The 13,487-nt window shown below is 36.8% G+C and overlaps 4 protein-coding genes across 5 annotated transcripts; 3 read left to right on the top strand and 1 right to left on the bottom strand.

Annotated features, from left to right (window-relative positions):
- The first annotated feature begins 1,277 nt into the window (after positions 1–1,277).
- Positions 1,278–5,332, top strand: LOC6642312 (lipase 1). The gene is made up of 6 exons (XM_002065509.1): positions 1,278–1,349; positions 1,420–1,597; positions 1,655–1,938; positions 2,002–2,151; positions 4,716–4,844; positions 4,922–5,332. Exons 1-6 carry the CDS (start codon positions 1,278–1,280, stop codon positions 5,330–5,332), a joined length of 1,224 nt encoding a protein of 407 aa, XP_002065545.1.
- LOC6642313 (aminomethyltransferase, mitochondrial) lies at positions 2,172–3,586 on the bottom strand. Its single transcript, XM_002065510.4, has 2 exons — positions 3,038–3,586; positions 2,172–2,958 (listed from the first exon to the last, which is right to left on the bottom strand). Exons 1-2 carry the CDS (start codon positions 3,500–3,502, stop codon positions 2,194–2,196), a joined length of 1,230 nt encoding a protein of 409 aa, XP_002065546.1. The 5' UTR covers positions 3,503–3,586; the 3' UTR covers positions 2,172–2,193.
- A 1,519-nt stretch (positions 5,333–6,851) lies between the features above and the next one.
- LOC6642638 (lipase 1) lies at positions 6,852–8,713 on the top strand. The gene is made up of 5 exons (XM_002065511.1): positions 6,852–7,055; positions 7,239–7,416; positions 7,473–7,828; positions 8,067–8,204; positions 8,261–8,713. Exons 1-5 carry the CDS (start codon positions 6,852–6,854, stop codon positions 8,711–8,713), a joined length of 1,329 nt encoding a protein of 442 aa, XP_002065547.1.
- Positions 8,714–12,410: 3,697 nt separating this feature from the next.
- On the top strand, positions 12,411–13,486 carry LOC6642639 (keratin, type I cytoskeletal 9). 2 transcript variants are annotated; one of them, XM_047010483.1, is made up of 2 exons: positions 12,411–12,837; positions 13,108–13,486. In XM_047010483.1, the coding sequence occupies exons 1-2, from the start codon at positions 12,426–12,428 to the stop codon at positions 13,419–13,421; spliced, it is 726 nt and encodes a 241-aa protein (XP_046866439.1). In that variant the 5' UTR covers positions 12,411–12,425; the 3' UTR covers positions 13,422–13,486. The 2 variants fall into 2 exon arrangements, with proteins under 2 accessions (XP_046866439.1, XP_046866438.1); XM_047010482.1 differs by having other exon boundaries at positions 12,411–12,702; positions 12,838–13,486.
- The last annotated feature ends 1 nt before the right edge of the window (position 13,487 follows it).

Consider the following 13,487-nt stretch of genomic DNA (forward strand, 5'->3'; position numbering starts at 1 on the left):
ATGAATATTACTTCCAACGTGATATGATATGAAAGTTATTTAATTTTAATCCATTTTATTGTAAAGCTTTATTTAATTGCGTTAATGTGAATATGAAAGAGAGTTGTGGGCCAGAGTTGGGGTCGTAAATCCCCACCAGCATACATATGTATTAAACAAGTGATAGAGATGTGCTTAAAAAATGTCATCTCTATGCCGTACATTCTGCTTTCGAAAATAACTACTTTATAGTTCATCACACTCTAATTATATCATTAATGCAAACACTAATTATGTGTGTTATTTGGGTTCAAATGGTAACTATTGAATTAGTTGTTCAGAAGTCTTTATACTCTTCCATGTTCTTTTTAAAGTTAATTACCATAAAATTACTTAAATACTTAAATACAAATAAATCTAATCTTTGTGTGAAAGTCATCTGATATAGTGTAATGATTTTAATCAAATTCTTTAGAATTATTTTAAGGTTTACATAATACATAGGTAAAAAATTGTATTTTACTTAATTCGATCCACTTAATCGAACGTTTGTTTGAAGAAACTTCAGGTTTGTGCTTGTCAAAAGTAAAAATTCCTAAAAAATGTACAAATTTCCAGGGTTTCGGTATTTCAATTTATATAAAACATTAAACAAAACATTATATAAAAGTATAATATGTATTAAAAAGTGGATACATTGCACCGAATAGGGAAAATTTATGGGTCCAACTAATAATTTAATAATAGGTACTAATTGAAGTAGACGAACATAACCAGATTAAATAAAATGATTTATTTTCGAAAATGTTTAGGTTGTTTTGTGTGAGATGAACATTTGATATCCATTGTTTGTCTCTCTTTAACTCGTTTAAAGTTTCATCTCAAACTGAATTTATTTCATGGGTTCTATTAAATAGGTTTATCGCTAATAATATGTAAATATTCAATCCAAACTAAGATGCAGATTATATTAAACCACATTAGAAACGCTCTGATTGATCGTGACACCTCTGCGGTTTACTAATCTATTTATAGTAGGTTGTACTTTCTCCTTTGAAAGGGCATCAGAACACTTACAAATATTAATATACCCCTTTTTTCATAAACACATCCATAAATGCTTGACAAAAGCTCAATATCTAAAACCAATAAAAACCAAACAGAGCAATTGAGCTAAAAATTGATGTGTGTTTCGAGTAATTCAAGCATAAAGATGATGATCAGCAATGAAATAAAAACATTGAACTATCCATTGACTGCTCTCCGTGAATGGAGAGAGAGTAGTTGTGTTCGGAAAAATGAGTGTGTTAGGTGGCATAATCATTGCCATTGTCATTGCCGTTGCCCACGGCAACAGCAAATGGAACACGGTAAGTTTCCTCATTACCTCTAACTCTGGTCCTCACTTGCATATCATTGACTACGCTTTATGTTCTGTAGTTGGACTGGCTTGAGGCTCACAATGTTAGCTATGAATTGCACAATGTGACCACTGGCGATGGCTATCAGTTGCAAGTGCAGCGTTTACCTCGTTTAGGCGCAAGACCAGTGCTTCTAGTACACGGTCTATTGGGCTCTTCACTTAGCTGGTTATGCCAGGGGCCTGGAAAAAGTCTGGGTAAGTAAAATGGCCGGAATATACCAGACTAGACCCTTGCTTATATTCAGCACCCAGCCTTTCAGTTGTATCAACAACATTACGATGTCTGGTTGGCAAATCTACGCGGCTCCTCGCCGTATGGACGACATCACCTCGAGCTAACGGATGTCATGGCTGAATTTTGGCATTATAGTTTTCATGAGTTCGGCTCGTATGATTTAGCCGCCATAATTGACCACATGACGGAGATAACTAGCAAAGGTTCCAGTTCTGCCGAAGGGGAAGTGCAGGACGGGGAGGAGAAGGCGAATGCAGAGGTGGTCGAACCACACCAAGTCTTGCTAATTGGACACTCACAAGTGGGACATGGTTTGAGCCTTTTGCGTGCGAGTGAGCGTATAAATAACGCAAATTCATTTCAGGCCTTTAATGCATTTTTGGTTCTCTGCGCCATGCAACCGCGTTTCAATCAACGCATCCTCCTAATACAGGCACTGGCCCCTTTGGCCCAATTGCATCGTCAGGTGCGTTTCGATTCCGCACAGGTGCGAGCCGTTATGAAGTTTGTCAAGGTAATTAATCCACACATGAGAAGAGAAGAATAATCTTTATTTTTACTTTGGTTTACTGTAATAATTGGCACCGACAAATGGCATTTTGGTGATTTCCGCCTCATAAAACTTATCGCGAACTTTTAGTTGAACTCGTGTGCCAACTTTCTTTAATTTTTCTTGTATGTAACCCATGGCAATATTTGATCCAATGCTGGGACTTGGGCAACCACTTGTTATCTGTCCCACAAGCTCTTTACCCTCATCGTTGAATATTTGTATGCCCGAACGAGCCGGCGGTGGTTTGGTGCCCAGCATTTTGAGGCCCACACGACGTTTTGAGACTCCTTCCTTTAGCTGCTTAAGGACAGTTTCGGCTCCAGGGAAATCTTTCGTTGCCCGACGTCGTTTGGCTACCAGCCAGGCTAAAGCAGCTTCGATGGGCGTGGTTTGGGTATCAATATCGCTGCCATAGAGACATAAGCCAGCTTCCAGACGTAACGAATCTCTAGCACCTAGACCAGCCAGTTTTAGTTTACCATTTGCCAGCAATGCTTCGGTTAGCGATGTCACTTGAGTTGAGGGCACTGAAACTTCAACGCCATCTTCTCCTGTGTAGCCACAACGTGTAATTCGTATGTTAGTCAAACCATTTACATTGAAAGTAGAGGAGTTCATAAAGTACAATTGATCTAAGGATTGCGTTTGTGGTGCCAACAGTTTTGCCAGCTCAGCAACTGCTTGGGGTCCCTGTATAGCTATGAGAGATTGATCCGATGGGGTCAGAAACTCTATCGATACATCCTTGCCTTGAGATTTAAAATGAGACTGAAGGAAGAATATAAAATTAAAATTAGAATATAAAATTGTTCTTTAATATTGAGTTTTCTAGGTAATTTCTACTCACCACAGCCGAACTCATTATGTTCATATCTTGTTGCTTCATAGCCGCATTCGAGACTACATAGAGCTCTTTCTCATTGACTTTATTCACTATAAGATCATCCAATATGCCACCATTATCATTGGTGAATACAGTCAGAGTGCCCGAACCATTTGGTAAACCCAAAATATCCGCAGTACAAATTGTTTCCATACAAGTAGCTGCATCTTTACCCCTCACATAGGTCTGCAGCATGTGAGAGACATCGAAAATAGAGCCCACTTGGCGGGTATACAAATGCGAAGATATAATACTCTGATCCGCATATTGTACCGGCAATGAATAGCCACAGAAATTGACTAATTTTCCACCATTTTTCACATGAAAATCATACAATGCTGTGCGCTCAGGAGTCGTTGCGGAGGAGTTGGAGGCCAGACGTTGAATCCAGTTTAGAGTTGGCAGCAATCGTTTGCTTAGTTTGAACATTTTGTGGTGACTGACAAAATGAAACAAATATCAGAGCTCAAGCCGTGATAAGCATAGTGACTTGGTGTGACATTAGCCCAGAGATAGAGAGGGAGAGAGAGTGCTTGGTGATAACCCCCTGGAGAGATGTTTCTAATTTAGACTCTGATAAGGAACAGATGTGAGATATTTTAGTCTCTTTAAGAGTGCGGAAAAGTACACCAAAGTGTTAAGTCATAAGCTTTAAGCTCTTGAAGAAACAAATAATTTTGAGCTCGTTTTAGGTAACTAGTTCATTTAAATTTATAGAGAAATGATCGATCAACCAATTCTCTGGAATCTCAGTATTAAGATTTGCTTACGTTTAAGTCCTGAATTATATTTCAAAACATTTGTTTCATAGCAAAAGGGGTAAGAAAAGCATTTCAAATAGTTTTAGTTCCAATTTTTATAATACCAATTCGTCTTCAATATAAACTTTATAATATCGTGGGAATTAAGTTTCCTCATTGAAATCTTTCAGATGAATGTATAACTCTTGGATCTATGATTTGGCTATGCCATGCAAAAGGAGATATGAAATCTCTTTTTGTAATTTTTGCAATTTCTAAAGAATTCCAATGTAATTGACATAGGAATGGTTGGTCAAAAGGATAGATAGAGCCTTACTGAGAAAAATAGGAAAATCCTATATAAAGACTAATATAGAAAAATCTTATTATTTTTCTATATTCCTCAGTATATTAAGAAATAGTATAAACATATTTTATTTTATATTTGAGAAACATAACTCATTCAAGGAAACTAAATAAAGTAAGTAAAATGCCCACTTATTCAAGGGAATTTGAATTTGGGTATTTAGTTTTGAAAACTGAACAAAAAATGCTTCAAACTCGTCAAATTAGCAATCAATTTGGTTCGCAAAAGAGAGAGAAATCCTAAAATTTACTTAGTTGTAATTTTTCATAATATCTGAGACAATTGCCATTTAAATTTTATCTTCAGAAGGAAAGCAAAGCAAAGTAAGTAATACAATTTACAATCTTGTAAAGTTAGTAAATTGGGTAATATTCAACGGTTAATGAATTTACCATTAAGAAATATTTGAAAGTACTTAGAATAATGCTTTTTGCATAACAAATTGAAGTTTATATTAATTTTAAATAGGCATAAAATTATCTACTAATTTGTCAATATCTGTGTAACACGATGACTCCATTCTATAACTTTACAGCAACGTCAAAAATCTAATAAATTTGAACTTTTTCAACCTGGCGAATTGCGTAAAATTTGCCAAAAGAAACGCGAACAGTGCGAATATTATACCAAGCAATTAGTAGGTAGTTCTCAGAATAATAAAAAGGTAATTCTAAAATATATATATTTACACTATTAATTTTCTGTATTTGAATACAACTTTTTTCACCCTTCCCCTGCTAGCTTCTGGATGCCTTTAACTATGATAATTTGCTTCAAGGTGGTTCGATTCGAGAGATAAAACACTTGCAGCAGATATGGAAATCGGGTGATTTTATTGCCTATGATTATGGACCCATCGAGAATTTGCAGGTGTATCATAATATTGAAGCTTTGGGCTACAATCTAAGTGATATAAGTGTGCCGATTATATTGTACTTCGGACAAACCGATGCATTAGCCACGCCCGAAGGCGTTCATGCGATTTATGCCAAAATGTTGAATTCGGTAAGAAGTGTCAGACGAATTGCTTCAAATAAATTCAATCATTTGGATTTTCTACTCTCTTCCGATGTGAAAACATTGGTCAATGACAAGTTAATTGAGCTAATGGAAAAATTTCTTGAGGGCAAATTGCCATACATAATTGAATGAATAAAAAAAGAAAGAAAAAAAGTATTTTTATATACAAGTTTTTATGTTTTTTATTAGTCGGTATTATTATTATTATTATTTGCCCGGGCAACTGGCCAAATGGCCAATTATGTAATGCGGTAGCCAAAACCATAAAAAAAACCAACCACAAACAACACAAAACAAACTGAAAGAGAGAGAAAGAAAAAAACTGTGAGGCGACACTTTTACTTTCTTGTGAACAAATCGTTTATTTGTCTTCTTTTTTTTGTCGTTTGACCCACCAAACCAAAGAAGACGGCAAAAGAAGGCGACAAAGCTTAGTCAAAAAAGGTTAGGTTATTAAGCCATTTCTATGGAAATTAAGCGTTTGGACCAAAATAAAAGAAAGACACAAATTGTGAAAAAGTTGAGATAAGTAATAAATACAAGATTTTTTGCTTCCGTCAATTTGTTTCCAATTAATTAAATTTTTTTTTTTGTTTTCAGTAGAAATATGTATATACTTAGTTTTAAAAATCTAAAGCGAGAAACAATTGAGTGAAAATTGCAAGCATTTAAAAAAATCATAATAAATAAATAAATAAATACTTCTGAACCATTTCTAATGCTTTATAAAACTTCCTCTAGATCAGTTTCGAGATACTATGTATAGAAGGGGTCTCTTTTTGCCGGAGCTCCCAATGAGAACTGAGAACTTTTTAAAATATTTGAATTTTTTTTTTGTCTATTGTCTGTATGTCTATCTTTTGATTAACTTTTGAAATTTTCCAAACTAATCAAATGTTCTTATCAAAATATTTAGCGCAAGGTCAATACTCTAATGTCAATTAATCACTGTTTACCAAAGCTTCACTGTAGTGTGCGTACCACACATTGCTGCACTTGTCCAAAAGTAGTTCACAGTTTTTTGATTGTTGGTTACGCCCTACGCATCGCAAAGTGTCAGGTAATATACTTGTCGCCGTTGATGAAAACTGAAAAAACGCAATCAAAAGGTAAACAAAACGCAACCGAAATAAGTCAGAGTCTTTCAGCTGGTTAAGTCGACATAGAAAATACCGTGTACTTAATATAATACAGATTGATTTTATTGAAGAAAAGTTTGATCGAAAAAGAGAAAACTTAGAAAAGTTTTATAAGTTTTTCAAGATTTATTAAACTAAATTGTTAAAAAGAAACGATATTATTTTCCTTAAATGCCTTAAATAAAACAACATTTGCAATGGTTTATATTGATATAGTTTATATTCAGACAATCTGAATACCCTTCGGGTCTTATTACAGGGTATGCAAACATCGCATATGACAATAAAAAGTTGTTGTTGATCGAAAGTTTTGTTATGTATTTTTTTTTTTGGATTTCGGCATTCTCATTTTATGTTTTTTTTTGGGGGACCGCGGAAGTTCGAAAATATTTTGAAGCCGGCTGGCCAGTTGAGTTTGAGACGCGTAGGGCAGAGGTTCAAAAAAACGTATCATAAAGCGGTGAAACAGAAAACAAAATTTCACTTTTAAATCGAAATTGTGAACATTGAAAATGCGTTTTAAATTGCATTTAATTTTACTTTTGGCCATGCTAATTTTCATACAACGATCTCAAGCCCAATTCAATATTGGGGCCGATGAGGAGGACGAAGAGGAGGAGGAAGAAGAGGAGGAGGAAGAAAGCAGTGTAGAAGATGAAACATATGAAGAGAAATTGCAGCGAAAGAATATCAAAGAGGATGCAACTCTAAGTGTGGTAGGTTGAGGAAGAAAGTGCTTCAAGAAAGGACAACCTGTTTGTCGATTTATCATTCTAGAAACTGTGTCAAGTTAAAAAGTGATGAATTTATATAAATGTTTTAAATACGAAGACTAAGTTTTTTAGGGTAATCTGAGCAAAGCAAATACTAAGTTCTCCCATTATAACATTTCTACTTAGGATAAACTAATTGCCAAATATGGCTATGAATCGGAAATGCATCATGTGACAACAGAAGATGGTTATATCTTAACTTTACACCGCTTGAAACAAGAAGGAGCTCAACCATTCCTACTTCAACATGGCTTAGTGGACAGTTCAGCTGGTTTTGTTGTCATGGGTCCCAATATAAGTCTGGGTGAGTATATCTCGATCACTTGTTGAGGTTCTTTACACTGATGTCTTCTTTTTAAGCTTACTTACTGGCCGATCATAGTTATGATGTGTGGTTGGGAAATGCTCGTGGTAATCGCTATTCCCGCAATCACACCTCTCTTGATCCGGATGAAAGAAAATTCTGGGATTTTAGTTGGCATGAAATCGGAATGTACGATCTGCCAGCCATGATTGATTACATACTGGAAAATACTGGTTATAAGAAATTGCAATATATCGGGCACTCTCAGGGTTGCACTTCATTTTTTGTGATGTGCTCCATGAAACCGGAATATAATGATAAAGTCCTATCGATGCATGCCTTGGCACCAGCAGTCTATGCCAAGGAAACGGAAGATCATCCTTATATCAGAGCCATCAGTTTGTATTTCAATGTGAGTAGGTGAAGTTGAAACTTTATTACGAAAACTGTGCAGGAGTAAGGCCAAAGTTATTGAAAGGAAAAGTCTGCTTTCAGCTGACTAAAACTCAACAATGTAAATGTTTTGACCTGCTTTCTTTCAATACTTCAAGAGTTACATACATATGTTTTCAAAATCTGACTCATTTCTATGATCATATAGAAGAGAAAAAACGACTACAAAGTAATATTTAAACGTAAAATACTTTCAGAGTCTTGTGGGTAGTTCGATTACTGAAATGTTTAATGGAGAATTTCGTTTCCTTTGCCGCATGACTGAAGAAACCGAACGTCTATGCATAGAAGCCGTCTTTGGCATAGTAGGAAGAAATTGGAATGAATTCAATAGGGTGAATATTTAGACCGTAACCTCTATTTGACATAAATAATTTTCAAATATTTTTAGAAAATGTTTCCAGTTGTTCTGGGACACTATCCGGCAGGTGTGGCTGCCAAGCAAGTGAAGCATTTCATACAAATCATAAAGACTGGACGATTTGCACCCTATAGCTATAGTTCCAATAGAAACATGCAATTGTATCGAGAACATTTGCCTCCAAGATACAATCTGAGTATGGTCACAGTGCCGACATATGTGTATTATTCATCGAACGATTTGCTTTGTCATCCACATGATGTGGAATCCATGTGCAATGATTTGGGTAATATGATGGAAAAGTATTTGGTACCCTTGAAGGAGTTCAATCATATGGATTTCCTCTGGGCCATCGATGTAAGACAATTGCTATATCAGCCCATTCTACAAGCCATCGAAGGACGCAAGGAAGGACATGAAAAGAACAGTGTACAACAGAGAAGACGACGAAGAAGTCGTCTTGGCCTACATGATAATCTTTGACCTGTTTTGCTACATTTAGAATTTAATATTTATTTATTTATTTGAATTTAAATATGAAAAAGATATTTTGCATAAAAATTTAAGTATTTTTTTTATTCATCTGCTGCTCCAGCTGCTTTTGTGTTATTTTCGTGTGGGCAAAACGGAAATCAAGTGTTTTGTGCTCTTACTCATGCTGGCTGAACAAATTTCCTTGGCCTTCCAGGTCCACGACGTTCAGGCTCATTTTCTTCCTCGGAGTCGTTGAATACTGCTCGTTTTCGTTGAAAAGTGTCTCATCCATGTCGACTTCTTCTTCTTGAGATGAATGTTGAGTTGCTTCTTCTGGCGTAAAGTCTTTTGTTTCTCCAGTTGCCAAAACTTGCGCTTCATTTGGGAACAAATCATCGTCATGGGTCAAATCGTTTTCATTATGATTGTCTATAACAAGGGTGATCGCGACCCTTTTCCCCCTCCCCGCAAAATTCAGGACTTGTCCGTCTCTCTGCCAACAAGTTCGACGACGATCGCTCGCTCCACCCAAAAAAGGTCGTTTTATGACCCGTCATAAAACTTGAGGCACACAAATTTTTGTGTACGTCGACTCGCAAAAGTGACCTTTTTCGCTGCCCAGCCTCTGCCGGTAAAGAGCCACGGGAGCCAAAACAGCCACTACGTGGCCATCCTTGGTCTATAACAAACGATGTAAAATTGTTAGTACTCGATTCATCCGTATAACACACATTTTTATGAATTTCGTCTTTAACAAATTTTACGTCACGCCGCTCGATGACTTGCTTCTTATCTCTTTTAGAAAAATATCCAAATTTTTGTTAACGTATTCTTCGCCATTATCACTACGTATGGCTTTTATCTTTCTTTCTCTCTGACACTCGACTAAGTTTTTGAATATTTAAAATTTTTCTAATGCTTCATTCTTTGATTTCATAAAGTAAACAAAAACACGCTTTGACATATCGTCTATGAACGTAATCAAATATTTTACTCCGCCAACGGATTGAGTGTTTATTGGGCCACATATGTATGTACATCTGTATGTATTAATTCTAACAATTGCGATGCACAATTTGAACTTTGAGCGAATGACGCGAGCATATTTTACATTGATTACACGTATTACAGTTAGTATCAGCCGAAAAATGTTTTAAATTAATGCCAGTCACGAGTTGTTTATCTATTATTTCGTTCAAACTGCGAAAATTAAGGTGACCATATCTATGGTGCCACAAAATTTCTTTCTCTTGCATATAAAATAATGTGTTTTTGGAAACGTTATTAAAAAGAAACAAATTGTCTTGCTTTAAAGCTGTAATCATGGTACTACTGTCATTCGATTTTACAACAACACAATGTAACTGTGTACCATAGCTTAGCGATGCACTCACAGAAAAACAATTTAATTTCAGGTCTGGCACATATAGAACATTTTTTAACGTTATTACACATTCAGTTGTATTTATTTTAACTGTTCCTCTTCCAGGGCTTTTAATCTGTAAATCAGCAGCTAAACATATCATATCGCTTTTCTCAGTGTAAGAAAGAAACAAATCTTTTTCGTAGCACATGTGCGAGGTGGCACCACTGTCAATACACCAATTGCCACTGCATAGGAAATTTGATGTTTCTTCTCTGCTTCTTTATTTTCTTGTTGCTTCACTCTACACTGTACTGATCGATGCCCGCGTTTTCCAAACTTGAAACAATTCCCGTTAAATTTTCCGGTTTCGCGTTTTTCATTTTGTTTCTTGTTCGTGCCTGCATAGAAGACTTGTTGCGCATTAGCTTTTTCACCCTTTTCTTTTATGCGAATTGCTTCTGCCAGCAGCTTCGCTTTTAGCACTTGTAAAGACGGTAGAGAATCTCGTGTCTCCATTGCTACCACAAAATGTTCATAATCAGAGTTCAAACTTGACAAAAGAATTATTACTTTTAATTTTTGATTTAAATGAATTCCAACTTCAGTCAGCTTACTGATTGATTCCACGAATGAATTTATATACTGTGGAATTTCACTGTTTGCCTCCATTATCAGATTCAAAAGTTTTTTATAAAGCAACACTTTTTGAATTGGCCCGGTGGGCACGTTGCGTAGTACATCCCATGCTTCTTTTGAGGTCTTACAATTTTTAACGTAGTTCAATTGAGAAGTATTCACATATAAAATAATACAAACTAGCGCTTTTTCATTAGCTATTACCGGTTTTGCTGGTTCGACGACTTCTATTCCACTCACGAATTTCCACAGTTCTTGGTGAATTAGTATACTTCATTGAGGTTTTCGATTTGAAAACTTTGACTCATCTTTTACAATTTTTAAATTTTCGTATTCTGTTAGACCTGGGGCCATAACCAATGTTAGGTAGAAAATGTCTGCACAGTGAAATTAATTAATTGAGTAAGGAAAAAATCGTAGTAGTTAGAGCTGGAACAAAGCTAGAGATGGATAACCATAAAGCTATAAATCGATTTTGCATTTTTAAACTATTTCAACAAATGTAATTAGCATATTTCCATAATTTCAACAAAATACTATAAAGATTATAATTCCTAATCGAGCAAGGCGAGTCAACGTATAAGTAAAGCTAGTTCCGAGTACTTAATGACGCTTGGATTTGTTTATATAAATAAATTGAATGCTAAAATAATTAATATATAGCGAAACTTGAATATAGAAATAATGTCTGAAAATTTATGGGACAAAAAAGTCACCGATATGCAAATACTCTACTAAATTGAGACTACGTTTAAGCTAATATTTATTTGTAAAAGGCCCAAGTGATAAATACATGTACATATATGTCATAAGTTTTTCAATATAGCCGGGATACATATGTAGGTTAACTTTTATGGCTTCTAAAAAGGTCAAATATTTTCTAGCCGACTCCTTTAAAATACTTTAGGGTTGTCTTATTTTGACAACCCTATCGCTTAGGTTACAGTCACTTCTTGCTGCTTCTAAAAAACTTGATTTTGGATGCATTCAAATATGAAATAGGTTCAAGGTATTCTTAGGGGATTTTTGATTCACTCAATGACTTCCAAAAAGTAATGTTATAAAGGTTCTTCAAACTAAGGATTGAAGGTTCGACTAAACGAGAGTAAAGTAGCCGGATTCACCAAGAGAAAGGTGGTTATTTGGCCCCTTCTAGATGTTTAGACACATTCCGAACCATTATTCACTTATTCTGAATTCTGAAAACTAAAAGGTGGTTATGTAGACCACTTATAAATGTTTAGAACCATTTTGGGTATACAAGATATCTTTATTAAGGACCATCTAACCACTTTAATTTATGATTAAGTATTCGCTTACTTATTCTGAAATTTCGATTTACTTTTTTCTGATAAAAATATTCTTATTTGTTAATTGAAGTTCTTGCCATTTAGTTGCTTCAATGATGGATTGCCTTTTTTTCGCGATTCCTTGTTCGTTAAATTTTGAAATTTTTGAGTTTGGATCAAGATTATCTGTGGCATTGGATACCCGCTTACATCGATGGGTCGGCTTGTTGTTAAGAGTATTCCGTGAATTCCTGTAAATTTCTAGACAAACATAATATTCAAATGATGATAAATGTACTAGATGGTGTCTCTTCGCCTTCCCTTTCTCACTCTAGTTCTCACCATCGACCTTAAAAAAAACCGGGTTTTTTGCTAGAATGGATTATTATAAAAGCTCGCCAATTCTTTGGGAGTCAGTTCAGTTGCTGCAATGAGACTGATAATTGTGTTTAGCGTGTGTGTGGCTTTAGCATCAGCCGGCGGTTATGGTCCTGGTAAAGGCAGAAGTAGTGCATCAGCGTCCGCGACCCCGTCATCGTCAGCAGGCTCCTACGGTGGGGGCGGTAGTGGGATCAGCAGTGGATCATCTTCATCCTCGGCTGATGCCAGTGCTAAAGCCGGTGGAGTTGATAGATACGGAGGCAAAGGTGAACAGCTCGGAGGCAACATTGGCCGAGGTCTCGGTGCTGCAGGATCCGTAGGCAAAGGTAAATCTCGTGTATCCGCGTCAGCGTCAGCAGGCTCCTACAGTGGGGGCGGTAGTGGGATCAGCAGTGGATCATCTTCATCCTCGGCTGATGCCAGTGCTAAAGCCAGTGGAGTTGATGGATTCGGAGGCAAAGGTAAATCTCGTGTATCCGCGTCAGCGTCAGCAGGCTCCTACAGTGGGGGCGGTAGTGGGATCAGCAGTGGATCATCTTCATCCTCGGCTGATGCCAGTGCTAAAGCTCGTGGAGTTGATGGATTCGGAGGCAAAGGTAAATCTCGTGTATCCGCGTCATCGTCAGCAGGCTCCTACAGTGGGGGCGGTAGTGGGATCAGCAGTGGATCATCTTCATCCTCGGCTGATGCCAGTGCTAAAGCCAGTGGAGTTGATGGATTCGGAGGCAAAGGTGAACAGCTCGGAGGCAACATTGACCGAGGTCTCGGTGCTGCAGGATCCGTAGGCAAAGGTAAATCTCGTGGATCCGCGTCAGAGTCAGCAGGCTCCTACAGTGGAAGCGGTAGTGGGATCAGCAGTGGATCATCTTCATCCTCGGAATCCGTAGGGAAAGGTGGATCTCGTGGATCTGGAAGCGGCGGTAATGGCTCGCATGGAGCTGGTGGCAAATTAAGCGGCGGCGGTGGTGGAGGTGTATACGGTGGTGCTTCATCCAGTGCTAGTGCCACAGCTGTTGCCAGCAGCGGCGGCGTCTCTCATGGTTAAATTTCTCAGACTTTGTATTAATTTAAATAAAAATTAAGTCTTTTCTTTAATTTTTATAAAATAAAT

Source organism: Drosophila willistoni, assembly GCF_018902025.1.
Source record: "Drosophila willistoni isolate 14030-0811.24 chromosome 2R unlocalized genomic scaffold, UCI_dwil_1.1 Seg167, whole genome shotgun sequence".
Lineage (NCBI taxonomy): Eukaryota > Metazoa > Arthropoda > Insecta > Diptera > Drosophilidae > Drosophila > Drosophila willistoni.